General features: G+C 38.8%; 1 protein-coding gene across 1 annotated transcript in view; it reads right to left on the reverse strand.

The window, feature by feature from the left end:
- Positions 1-14,825, reverse strand: part of LOC126176786 (dedicator of cytokinesis protein 1) — a 475,112-nt gene that overhangs the window by 230,330 nt on the left and 229,957 nt on the right. The window contains exons 19-20 of the mRNA XM_049923958.1: positions 1,679-1,872; positions 594-826 (exon numbers count right to left, since the gene is read on the reverse strand). Of these exons, the coding sequence (XP_049779915.1) occupies positions 594-826; positions 1,679-1,872 (427 nt within the window). The remainder of the gene's footprint in view (positions 1-593; positions 827-1,678; positions 1,873-14,825) is intronic.

Here is a 14,825-nt window from a genome sequence, read left to right on the forward strand (position 1 = left end):
TAGTCTCCAACAGCCAATATATGTAAATCACATTGTAAATTGGGAAAACGCAGGGCCGGTTTAAGACCCCAAGTGACACAAGCCGGCACTTAAGGCGCCAGGCTGAGAGAGGTGTCTGAAGTGCCACAACTGTAAGATTTCTATACACTACAAATCACAACTAGTTAGAGGGGCTTTAAAGGATGCCCCAGTGAAAGATTTGTACAGAGTTAGTAAAGAAAAATGATATGGGTGAAAGTTTAGAAGAGAAAAAGGATGCGGAGTGGGGTGGGTGGGGGGGAATTGATAACTCGCTTGTGTGGAAAAATGTTCCCAAAACGACCCTAGGATGAAGAGATGCAACTTGAAAACTCATCAAATACTGCTGCAGATAAATGGCTGCTTATCCTCATTAGTGCTTACTTGCTACTTACATATAATGTCAATACACCATAATAAAGGATGTTAACTATCATTTGAAGAGGTACTTTTGCTTTAAATCAGTTGTGAGCCTTTTAAATTTTCTTTTATAGGTGTTATTCATGATACCTCAACATAATGCACTGAATTAGTTACAGTGCATCAATCATAAATCAATTATGAATCTTACTTACCTAAATTAAACCACATGCTGCGTATTTCAAATCCTGTCTCTCGCCTCATATCTTTATACCGGGCTACAATACGTGATCGCTTATTCTGTGAGAAGCTGTCTAGTTGCAAGGCTGGCTGGGTCAAGAAAGTAATAGCACAATGGAAAAAGTTATTCCAAGCCTGATGTTCAAATGGTTGAGAAAAATAATCTCGAATTGTGTGAGAAAAGAAGCGAAGAGACTTCAGAATAACACTGAAACAAAATATTTGGAAGTAAATTATGGTAACACAATTTTAAACAGTCATAATTTCACTACCAATAATGTTAATACTGACACATAATTCAGAATGTGGGACATTTCTCTGGCTTGAAATAAATCAACAGCTTTATCAACATCATCCAAACTATGAGACCAACAATGAATATTAAAACTATGTAGATCAAAGTATGAGCTTTTTAAATTTTCTTTTATACATGTTATTCATCATACCTTACCACAATGCAACTGTTAACAACATAATCAAAATATGGAAGCTTTCCATAATGAACTGAATTATCCATAATGCACTGAATTAGTTACAGTGCATCAATTGCAAACTGGATTGGAAAATAACTGAAGCACACATTAATTAAGGAATAGAAAATCAGAGTCTCACTGATCTAACTTTTATGAGGTTATGGTGAAAAGTTATTAATCTGGCACAAAGGTAGCACTAATATCAATAAAACTACATGTTTGTTACTCTGGTATAGATTGTGCAATAATGTCAGTCATGTCAGATTAATCTATAGAATAGTTTTATTTGCAAGACATTTTCAAGTAATGATGATCTGTCTCTTTCAATCAAATAGATTAACTAGAACCCTATCACCCTAAATTTATATTTTTGTGCACTGTTTCTGCTAATGAAAACTCATTCAAATCTGGTGAAGTTTTACAAGGAGTGTGGTCCTTCAGATATCTGTTCTCACCATGGTCGTGCGCGCACCCCCATTTACGTGTTGATGCACCCATCATTCACCCATGGCTGTGGAATGATTACTTTCTCTTCTTTCTTTTTCTTTGTTATATGCTTTTCTAGTGCAATCCTTAATATATTTTACCTGTTTTGTAACATTATCATTTCACTCCAGTCTTTTGGATACACAGGTCTTGACACTAAATCTTTAAATACAAGCAAGATTTCCATTAAGAAATCCATAAGGTCCGTCTTGGTTTGGAAATGTGAAATGTAAACTTCGAAGTGGTGAGCTTTCATCTGACGAAATATAGAAATCATCACAGCAACTAAATTGCCCTGAAATAAAGAAATTAAGTTATTAGATTCAAGTCATTAATAAATTGTGAGATATGACCTAGCAATGCAGTCTTCAATTTTTGTCTGTGAAATTGAGCTGCATTCTCGGGAGGGGGAATTTCTTTTTCGTCCAAATATCACAGACCACTCACTGTACAGGCAACCCCTTAAATGAACACTATCAGCTATAGAAATATACTGCTTTTGATAACAACAAACAAATATGCAGAACAATGAAACACTGAGATGCAATAAAATAAATGTTACTATCCAGTAAAAGAATTCATAAACGACAACCAGACAATTTGAGTAGGAGAGAGCAAGTATTTAGGACTGTTAATTTTTAAAATTTTGTTACTTCTGAAGAAAAATTATTAACTGCTTAATTAAGTAATTATTAAGTACCGTATATTATATTACTGACATTATAAGGAAAATGGTAAATCAGTTTTTGTGTTTTGACAAGTCTCCCGAACATTAAGTCAATGGCTAGAAATTGTGTGTTATGAGACAATAAACTTCTATTCTGTTCTGTAGCTTGCTTTACTAAATCTCAAATTTCATTTCTTAGGAAAGAAAGACACAGCAAATATATAGTTATTTCAAAAATGTATTGGTGACTTCAGTGCCAATGTCAGGAAGCAGCAAACCACCTCATATATAAACTGGAGAACTGGTAAGTTTAATTTAATAATAAAATTTGTTGCTTTTTTCCAAATTCATGAGGCAGGAGCAATTAAGAGACTCTGCTACTTAACAGAATATTCTTTATTTCTGCAGTCATACCACAGCTGCTTCACAATTTTTGACAGGTATTACAGATCTACCTTAACAACTACAGTGGTCCCTTGATTACCCGGACTGAATTGGATAATCTGGAAATTTAGAAAAAAATTGGAAAGGCATGGGATAAATGCCATAAACACACAAGCATTATTGTTCTTTACTTGAAGCACATAAATTATCATTATTTTCAGATAATTTTGACAATGTTTTAAATGAATAAATTGAAACACATGTGGTGAAATACGTACACACTTTCCTGTAGTTGCAAAGATGGATTGGAAGTAAGTTTTAATAACTTAGATGAAGTTGGGACAAATTCAAGGTTGGGACAATCAGTTCTTTTCCAGTTCTGCTTAACTGTGTGGCTCCATGAGTAACTGTGCACTGGCACACATGTAAGGGTCCTGGATTCAACATTCAGATGAGCTAAACAGTTCTATTCCTTGAGTTAAAGTCTGTGGTGCGAGAGGAGGGGGGGGGGGGGGGGGGAGAGAGAGAGAGAGAATGAGAATGCTGCCACTGTAGTCGAGTCAGCTTAAGCTGATCCCTGACAGTTGCAGTGGTCTGGGCAGCAGTGCGCACCCACTTCAAATACTCATGTAATGAGATTCTGTAAACACCTCTTTGGCAATGCATCAGCCATGTCACAGTTCCATAGATGGCCATTGTTTTCATCTGCAGCCATTTGCACTTCGCAGCTGAAAGCTGGCAACAACACTGTAAAGCTGTCAGTGATCGTCTTATGCTGACTTGACTATAGGACTTTTTTTTTTGTTTTCCTCTTGTCACTTATTGCTTCTCTCACATCTGGATATTACTTTCACATGTGAAAAATGCTAAGAATATGAGTTGGGATAGATTGCTACTCATCATACAGATGAAACATTTATTGGCAGACAGATATATCTAAAAGTAGGCTAAGTTATTGTACAAAGTCGTTCATCAGATTTAGAAAAGCACACACCTTGATAAACAAGAAACTCACACACACCACTCATCATGCCCTGAAATGTGAAGTAGCTTCCCCACCATCTCCCCACACCTCCCCTCCCAACACAGTATTGCACTACCAACTCAAACTATGCAATATCCTTATCTGACCCTAATCCACTCCTGTTCCCAACCCCTTGCCTCATGGCACTCTCCCCTGCAACAAACCTAGATGCAAGACCTTTCCCATATGTCCTCCCACTCCATCTACCCCAGTCCTGTCACAGTCATCTCCTGCCACATCAAACCCAGGGCCAACTGTGAAACCAGCCACGTGATCCACCAACTTAGCAATGTCCATATGAATGGTCACTGTTGAACAGTGGTCAAGAGACAGTTATACTACCCAGTTGCAGAACATGACCTGTAAAACGATATGCTTCACTTTACTGACTGCTTCACAGACTGTGCCATCTGGATTCTTCCCAAGAAAAACAGTTTTTCTGAACTGCGCACGTGGTAGCTCCTCTACAACGTATGATTCATTCCCGTAATACCCTAGTCCTCTACCTTTACTAGTCCCTGTCTTTCACTTACCTATCGCCTTCCCTGCTCCTGTTACAATATTACATGCACCTTCTATATGCACCTGGCAGCTCTATCCTGTCCCCACCACATCCCTGCAGGTTCCCACAGGCAGCACTAGCGTCTTCCCCTACCCCTACCCTTCTATCCCTTCCCATCCTCAGACAGGCCTCTTTCTTACCCTTATTGCTCACTCCAACTAGACTGCTGTTCACATTAGAGGCAGTTGCAGTTGGGCCATATTGTCCAATGACAGAGGGCAGGCATGTGTGAATTGGGCTTGAGTGAAAGTGAACAATGACTTTGCCCGAAAAGTTATATATTTCTAGCATTATCTTTTATTTTGCCTGTCTGTGACTCTCAACATCTCCTGTATGTGGGGACTAGGAATCTTATCATTTCCATATTAAATACCTCATTGGGCAGTCTAGTACACTCAGCAACTCGCACTGTCAAAAAACAAGATTAGATGGTGATTTGTCAGACCACACTACATACTAGGGTTGCCACATCTCCCATATTTTACAGGGTCTTCCATATTTTACCCATGTTAATGTTTTCCCTCATGTTTCATATAGTTTTACTTATTTATTTATGCTAATATTTCCATATGTATGATAAAATCCATAGCTATGATCCTACGAAAGTTGTTGCAATTAAATACACTCCTGGAAATGGAAAAGAGAACACATTGACACCGGTGTGTCAGACCCACCATACTTGCTCCGGACACTGCGAGAGGGCTGTACAAGCAATGATCACACGCACGGCACAGCGGACACAGCAGGAACCACGGTGTTGGCCGTCGAATGGCGCTAGCTGCGCAGCATTTGTGCACCGCCGCCGTCAGTGTCAGCCAGTTTGCCGTGGCATACGGAGCTCCATCGCAGTCTTTAACACTGGTAGCATGCCGCGACAGCGTGGACATGAACCGTATGTGCAGTTGACGGACTTCAAGCGAGGGCGTATAGTGGGCATGCGGGAGGCCGGGTGGACGTACCGCCGAATTGCTCAACACGTGGGGCGTGAGGTCTCCACAGTACATCGATGTTGTCGCCAGTGGTCGGCGGAAGGTGCACGTGCCCGTCGACCTGGGACCGGACCGCAGCGACGCACGGATGCACGCCAAGACCGTAGGATCCCACGCAGTGCCGTAGGGGACCGCACCGCCACTTCCCAGCAAATTAGGGACACTGTTGCTCCTGGGGTATCGGCGAGGACCATTCGCAACCGTCTCCATGAAGCTGGGCTACGGTCCCGCACACCGTCAGGCCGTCTTCCGCTCACGCCCCAACATCGTGCAGCCCGCCTCCAGTGGTGTCGCGACAGGCGTGAATGGAGGGACGAATGGAGACGTGTCGTCTTCAGCGATGAGAGTCGCTTCTGCCTTGGTGCCAATGATGGTCGTATGCGTGTTTGGCGCCGTGCAGGTGAGCGCCACAATCAGGACTGCATACGACCGAGGCACACAGGGCCAACACCCGGCATCATGGTGTGGGGAGCGATCTCCTACACTGGCCGTACACCACTGGTGATCGTCGAGGGGACACTGAATAGTGCACGGTACATCCAAACCGTCATCGAACCCATCGTTCTACCATTCCTAGACCGGCAAGGGAACTTGCTGTTCCAACAGGACAATGCATGTCCGCATGTATCCCGTGCCACCCAACGTGCTCTAGAAGGTGTAAGTCAACTACCCTGGCCAGCAAGATCTCCGGATCTGTTCCCCATTGAGCATGTTTGGGACTGGATGAAGCGTCGTCTCACGCGGTCTGCACGTCCAGCACGAACGCTGGTCCAACTGAGGCGCCAGGTGGAAATGGCATGGCAAGCCGTTCCACAGGACTACATCCAGCATCTCTACGATCGTCTCCATGGGAGAATAGCAGCCTACATTGCTGTGAAAGGTGGATATACTCTGTACTAGTGCCGACATTGTGCATGCTCTGTTGCCTGTGTCTATGTGCCTGTGGTTCTGTCAGTGTGATCATGTGATGTATCTGACCCCAGGAATGTGTCAATAAAGTTTCCCCTTCCTGGGACAATGAATTCACGGTGTTCTTATTTCAATTTCCAGGAGTGTATTTTAAGTACTATCTACAGACATGAATTCCCATTAACTTTCAACCTAAGGAATTTCAAAATGTAAACATTTTAGGAAACCCTCATTATTTGCATATACTTTTGTGCACAGTTGTATATAATTGCCATCTTAAGGAAAAACATAACACTAATGCCATGACGGGACTTTCTTGCTCATCATTTCCAAAATCTTCCATATTTTTAGTTTGAAAGGCAAAGCTACTACATATGTCCAGACAGCTTCTGCCCAGTTTGTGTGTTTTTTGGCCCATTGAAAGTATTCAGTTACATGTGCCATTGAGAGCAATGGCCTTTGCATGTTACCTGTCTCCAAATGTCCACTGAGTGCAGTTGCTCCACTTTGATTGCTCACAAAGTATTCAAAATGGACTAGCATTCACTGAAGGCAGCAATTCCCATTAGGTTTCATGCTGATTGTCATTGACAACATGTGACATTTGTCTCCAGTTCCTACCAGCTAGGATGTCTTTATGGTCACTGTTCTTATGCCATGTTACATGGTTGTGAGTGGTACACCATTCCTTGTAGACACATTTGGACAATCCATGTTGATACACAAACAAACTGGGCAACTTTGTTCATAGTATGGTCATTGGTTGTATAAACTCCATACTTTCTTTCTGCCATTCTGTCACATATTCATATTGGTCCCTTTTTCAGTGTTGACTCCATTAGACTGATTGACATCTACATACCATGTCACTGCCTTGACTTATGTCAGCAGTGGAGGGTAACCGATTGCTTGGTAAAAGTTCTGCACCACCTACAGTGTTACACAGTGAACAGTTCGCTCTTTTAAGAGGATATCTAATATTTTTGCAGTAAGCTTATAAGATGCATAATACTTGGCTTGATATTTCTCCTCTGTTTTTTTTTTTTTTTTTTTTTTCCCAGTCAACTGCAAGTCAGTGGGAAGTATCCAGATAACCTGGACGGTTTAACATTGTGCCAAGATGTGCTGGCCGTGCACCAAGGCATGTTTAGCCACAGGGTGATCCTCATTACCAACAAACACTGTCTGCCTGTGTCCATTCATGCGAATGGACAGTTTGTTGCTTGTCATTCCCACATAGAAGGCTTCACAGTGTAGGCAGGTCAGTTGGTAAATCACGTGGGTGCTTTCACACGTGGCTCTGCCTTTGATCGTGTACACCTTCCAGGTTACAGGACTGGAGAAGGTGGTGGTGGGAGGGTGCATGGGACAGGTTTTACACTGGAAAGGGGGGGGGGAGGTTACAAGGGTGGGAGCTGGAGGGTAGGGAAGGTGGTTTGGGGATTTCATAGGGATGAAGGTTAGGTGGATGGTGGAAAGACACTCTTGGTGGAGTGGGGAGGATTTCATGAAGGATGGATATCATTTCAGGGCAGGATTTGAAGAAGTCGTATCCCTGCTGGAGAGCCACATTCAGAGTCTGATCCAGCCCCAGAAAGTATCCTGTCACAAGTGGGACACTTTTGGGGTTCTTCTGTGGAAGGTTCTGGGTTTGAGGGGATGAGGAAGTGGCTCTGGTTATTTGTATAATAGAAAGAAACATTCCATGCGGGGAAAGACTAAGGTAGGTCTTTCGCTCCCGGGATTGGAATGACTCCTTACCCTCTCCCTTGAAACCCACATCCTTTTGTCTTTCCCTCTCCTTGCCTCTTTCCTGATGAAGCAACCTTGGGTTGCGAAAGCTTGAAATTTGTATGTGTGTTTATGTGTTTTTTATTGTGTCTATCTACCAGCACTTTCTCGTTTGGTAAGTCACAGCATATTTGTTTTTTATATATATTTTCCCCATGTGGAATGTTTCTTTCTATTATATTCATAAACTTAACATTTAGTAATATATACAAATAATTTTTGTAAAAACAAAAATACATGTCACATGAATACAGGATCAGTAGGCATTACTAAAATCATTATACTCTAGCCTATATCTGTAAAATAAGCCATTACAACATGTTTGTAACTGATTGTCCATTCAGATGAGCAGGTAGGGATAGGAAGGAAAAGCAGAGAAAATTGCCTATGTGCCACAATTTTATTTTTTTATTTTACCATGATATTTGTCAGATGATACTGATATCAGTAGTGCTTCCCCGATTCTGTAATCTTGTGAGATTTCTAGACATAAGCTTTCACTTCCGAGTAGAGTGGGTGCTGCAAACTTTCTGACCAATTATAACTGTGTATCAAACCAACAACTGAATCCATATCATTGCTGTTACACTCAAAGCACTCGGAATAGTTCCCTCTGCAATTCACAATAACTTCTTGGTACAGACATAAATAGTTCAAAAAGCATACTCATGGGATGTTGTCTTACGTCCAAAGACTGGGTTGATGCAGCTCTACATAAGAGTCTATCTCCTGCTAACCTCTTTATTTCTGCATAACTGCTGAGGCCTGCATTCATTTGAATCTGCTTACTGTAGTCAAGCCTTCGTCTCCCTCCACAAATTTTACCCTACACATTTATCTCCATGGCCAAATTGGCGAATCTTTTACGCTTTTAGCCAAGCTGTGCAACAAATTTCTTTTTTTTACAAAATTCGATTAACTATTTCTTGATTAGCACAACTGTGCTCCAGAATGGAAATTCGTTCTGGAGACATCTTCACTAATTATTTGATGTCTCAATCTAATCTTCAGCACTCTCCTGTGGCATCTAATTCCAAAAGCTTTTATTTTCTTCTTGTGTGAATTGCTTGTTTCTCAAGACACTTTGATCTTTAGAAAAATTTTCCTAACATTTAAATTTATATTTGATGTTAACAAATTTCTCTTTTGCAGAAATACTTCTCTTGCTACTGTCTCACTACATTTTATGTCCTCTCTGCCTTGGTCATCATCGGTTATTTTGCTGCTCAAATTGCAAAACTTGTCTATTACTTTTAGTGAATGTAGACATAATTTACATAACTTAATAATGGCTACAAAATAACAAAGTTAAATTAATCTCAGTAGCAGAATAAACATTATAGAGTAATTTTAGGAGAGAGTTCTCCAACCATGGTGATACTACTATCATTGTGAAAGAGCAGATCAATTTCTGCATTGTCAATACTGAGGCTATCGAATTAAGATTCTGACCTTCCTATTATTAAATTGTCGGAATGTAATTCCGTAATTATTAACATTTTTCACATGGAAATCTGTCAGTCTCCAGGCGCAAACTACTGCACCAATATGTTAAATATAATACCAGTGCTTTGTGGCGATTGCAACCTTTTTTCAAAAGACAGCAATGAAAGAGAGAGATACTTTGATAAATGTGACCGACACATTCAATGTGATCCTCACAATACACTGCCCAGCAAGATCAACACTATGCACAAATTTCATCACTGACCAAACATTCATCACAAATAAAAGCTACAAATTCAGGGATTGTAGTTGTTAGGGGACCAAATTGGGAAAGCATTTTCATTCAGAACAAGGTTGACAGCTTGTACATCTGTTTTAATATCTTCCTTCATAATTTTAATATAACATTTCCTACTGAAATAAAAACATTAAAATCTTTGACCTATACTCATTGGGTAACTAAAGGCATACAAATTTTCAGTGGGAGAAACAGATTTCTGCAGCACTGTTATAAAAATATAGAGAAAGTGTACAAAGGAATCTATGACAGAGAAGTCAAAAAGACTAAAATTATACGGAATGACAATACTATAAGAAAGTCAACAAATAAAGAGATCCATGTGGAGAGATATGGAGAAAGAAAGTTTTAGCTCAACACCAAAATGAAAGAATGTATTGTTAACACTAGACGGCTCCAGTTACAGATCCAAAATCAATTGTGAAAAAAATTTAATGATTACTTCACTTCACTAGCTAAATGTCACACTCGCGTTAACTATGAAGTACCAGTCCCACTTTCTCCTGTAAATTGGTGATATCAAAAGCCTCTTTGTAAGCACATGAAAACATAAGAAAAATTAAATCATTAAGTAATAAAATATCACTTGGCCTTCATGGAGTACATGACTTCAGATTAAAAGCATGTGCTCACCACATAGCAATACCATTGGTAAAACTTTGCAGTCTCCCTTTAGAAACTGGTTGCTTTCCAGATGTTCTGAAAATAGAAAAAGTTTCACCAAAGCTAATAAAAGGTTATTCTGATAAACCAAACTACTGATTGGAGTCACAGGTAAGTTCCTTTTCCAAAATTCTTACTGTCCAACAACACGGTTTTAGAAAGTCTAAATATACACTAATAGCAACTTTTGAATTCTTTGATTATACTTTGAAATTGTTCAACCAATACAAAATACCTGCTGATATTTTCTTTGGCCTTCCAAAAGCCTTCAATATCGGAGACCACAAAATCTAGGTGTAACCTGTGTAGCACATAGGTAGTTGTGTTCATATCTAAAAGACCATGAACAGAAGGTACCACTCCAGTATGAGTTCAACATTCTGAATAAAACAAGAAACAATTCTTTCCTTTCCAGTGAATTTCCTTCTCATCCTGTCCAGTAAGTCTTTCCCAAATCGGGATTCTGGGCAACTTTTCCGAACTCTATCCCTTTCCCTAAATCTCTCCAGCCCTTTTCCTTCACTCCTCTTCCTTTCCCTTCAACCCTTCTGCCAGAAGAAGGAGCCACTGGCTCCGAAAGCTCACATACGTGAAACTTTTTTTTAATATGTGTGTTCTCCTGTCACTGCTTGGTGAGTTAAATTTTTATGTAATACTGTCAAAAATGGATTATTTTTTGTTGGAATAAAATACAGTGCATTCAGGACTCAGTGTTAGTACTGCTTCTATTCTTGATTTATGTAGATGACCTTGTCGAATGTATGAGAGACCCCAAAAACAGAGGTGACGCCTGCATATTGCTCGCTGAATCCAGCCCAGAAACCTTGCAGTCAACAGTAAAAAGTTCTATAAAAATACTTTCAGAGTGGTTCACCAAAATCAAATTCATTGTAAATATTGTAAAAACTGTATGTAACAACTTTCATTTATTTCCACCAGCTAGCCAAAAACAAACATTTCTGCCATCTAGCGAAAAACAAATTCACTGTAAGTAATTTATTTCCATTATCTAGCCAAATTTATATTCAAGCAAGATTAAAAACTGATCTTTCAGAAAATGTGTGTCAATTTTTTTATTTTTTATTTTATTTGATTTTTTTTTGCATTTATGGGTTAACATGACTTAAAATGGGACATACATTTCAGTAACTTGTTAAAGAACTCTCATCTGTGTTTTACTAAATTCATAACACAAATCTACATTTGATTCTTTTACTGCACCTGGCACCAGTATCATCACAAATGGACCATTAGTCACAAATACAGTCACAAAAATAAAATGTAAATGACAAGAACTGTAGACTTACAAAACTCAAACAAAAACATGTTACATATTTTGCTTGAGTTTTTTAAATACTACAGTGTATTGCTCTTGTCATTTACATTTTATTTTTGTTACTGTAGTTACACTTGTGGCATGTTCCAAATTTTGTTCAAGTTTCATGGTATCTACGCTGTACTGCTCTTGTCATTTACATTTTATTTTCATGTTTGCAGTTACATTTCTGACTCATACTCCAATTATGATGACACAGATACCAGATGGTGGCTTATAAACTGATAGTACAATAAAAGAACCACATACAGCTTTGTGTTAAGAATTTTGTGAAAAATATTTACACTTAAGACTACCGCCTGAAGCAAATGTTCTCATCTGTGTGCTATGGTGTAAGAACATTTAATTTTACAACAAGCAAAACAACAGTGCAGCAGGCACACTGTTCACAGTTACACTCTGTGCTCTAACGTGGAATCATTTTCTGGAGACACTCATAGCATAAATGTTTTTAGAACATAAAAAGAGCTCTAAAGGTAATTGAAGCCTAAAAAAAATTGAACCTTATAAATTTCACTTTACTGAGCTTAATGTTCTGAATGTTCCATGCTTATACATTTATGAACCTGTCTTGTTCACCACGAACTACCTCCTGGATACAGACTGATTACTCTATAACAAGAAAGTAAACAAATATTGTGCCAGAGGGCAATCAAATATACACCAAACTTGTTCCAGAACATAAGAGTATACATCGGTGATACAGAAGCTATCACAGGAAATAAAAATTGCTAGGTATCCAATAATTTAAAAAATGTTTCTTGTGTAAAAGAACTTCTAATATGTAAAAATAAATGTTAGTTAAATGATTATTGATAAACTTAGACTTTAAGAATAGGTACATAATTTCTTTTTGTCTGTTCTTAAAAAATTACTGATAAAACTTCAATTGTAAAAATACGCACCTACTTATGTTCACTTCTTTTTTGCTGGTACTAAACATAACTACCCCATTTTGACCTGCCCAGCATGAGTTGTACAAATTGGTTCTATGATAAAACTGGACCAATAAAAAAACATCAATCAAAGTGCTTCATTTCCTAATCTAATTCCCTCCTCACAGACAGACTTAATTCAACAACGTTCTGTTACCATCATTTTACTTTTGTTGATATTCATCTTATAACCTCTTTTCAAGATGCTATCCATTTTACTGAACTGTTCTTCCAAATACTTTGGTGTTACTGACATAATTACAATGACATTGACAAACCTCTAAGTTTTAATTAATTCCCTCAGACTTAAATTCCCTTTAAAATTTCAACCTTGGTTTCATTCACAGTTTGCATAGGCCATTTATTTATTTATGAATTTATTTCATGTGGAAATATAAGAGATTCCAGGACCTCTCTTACTTGTAATCAGATATCCTATGTGAGTCAAAATTACAATTTGTATAGCATATGAGCAATATGCACTAATAATAATAATAATAACAATAATAATAATAATAATAAACCCCGTGGAGGCACGGGAAAAGAATAGGCCTCCGGTATGTTTTCTGCCAGTCGTAAAAGGCGACGAAAAGAACAAACCACTAATAGGCCTAACCCCCCTTTTAGTGTGATTACATGGTTCAGGACAGAACTAAAGAAGCCTCAGACAAGCGCCGTCATGGTCGGGGACGACGCTTGAACCCTATGCCCGCCCACAATGGTAACGACACTGCTAGCCAACTGGAAAATGATTTAAATCCAAATAGAGGTGTTTTGCAGGATATGCTTCCTGCAACCACCCTAGAAGGAAAACAAAGACAGAGGATGAGATGGTCAGATGAAGTTAATCGACACCTCATGTTCTGTTATTACCAAGCAACAAACCTAGGAACCAACACAACTGGATACAGATCACAAGTATACACAACATTTATTACCAGATACCTGGAATTAAAATTTTTAACAGAACAACGACTAGCTGATCAGATCCGTGTAATAATAAAAAATAACAGGATACCCCAGTCAGAATTAGAAAACATCAAACAACAAGTACAACAAATACTGGAACAAAATAATGCGCAATCAGAACAAGAAGAAAATACAGTAATGGACTCAAACATCCCAGAGCAAACAAACAAAGACCAACACGCATCAATTAAACAATCAGAGGAAAACGATATCTTAAGACAGCCACCAGAACAAGCACAAATAGAACACGAAGAGACACACATGTTAGATATAGAAGAAAAATTTCAGTGGACATATACAGAATACAAAGACACAAATACAGACATTAGACCATTCTTGCATAGACCACCAAATAACCCACAAGTCGAAACAACAATAACGACTATCAACACAATCATACAAAACAAAATAAATGAAAACACAACTATGGAAGAGTTACAACTACTGGTTTATGTAGGAGCACTCGCTACACTAAATATATACACACTAGGCAGAGATCAGAACCAACCAACCAACACACAGAAGAAAACCACAAAACCAGCATGGCAACACAGGCTACAGATCAGAATAGAAAAACTGAGAAAAGACATTGGACAGCTAACACAATTTATAAGAAATGAAATATCAGACAAAAAACGAAAAATGTCAGGTAAAATCTCACAACAAGAAGCAATAGAGCAATTAGATGAAAAGAAGCAGAAATTACAAGCATTGGCCAAACGACTTAGAAGATACAAAAAAAGTGAAAATAGAAGGAAACAAAACCAAACATTCAACACAAACCAAAAGAAATTATACCAAACAATAGATAACACACACATTAAAATAGACAATCCACCAAACATAACAGACATGGAACACTTCTGGAGCAACATATGGTCAAACCCGGTACAACATAACAGGCATGCACGGTGGATACAAGCAGAAACAGACACATACAAGATGATACCACAAATGCCTGAAGTGATAATTTTGCAACATGAAGTCACCCAAGCAATTAATTCTACGCACAATTGGAAAGACCCTGGAAATGATAAAATAGCAAATTTCTGGCTAAAGAAGTTCACCTCAACACATTCACATCTAACTAAATTATTGGATGTGGATGGATATGTGTGTGTGTGTGTGTGTGTGTGTGTGTGTGTGTGTGTGTGTGAGTGTATACCCGTCCTTTATTCCCCCTAAGGTAAGTCTTTCCGCTCCCGGGACTGGAATGACTCCTTACCCTCTCCCTTAAAACCCACATCCTTTCGTCTTTCCCTCTCCTTCCCTCTT

The sequence above is a fragment of the Schistocerca cancellata genome, chromosome 3 (assembly GCF_023864275.1).
Source record: "Schistocerca cancellata isolate TAMUIC-IGC-003103 chromosome 3, iqSchCanc2.1, whole genome shotgun sequence".
Taxonomy (NCBI): Eukaryota; Metazoa; Arthropoda; class Insecta; order Orthoptera; family Acrididae; genus Schistocerca; species Schistocerca cancellata.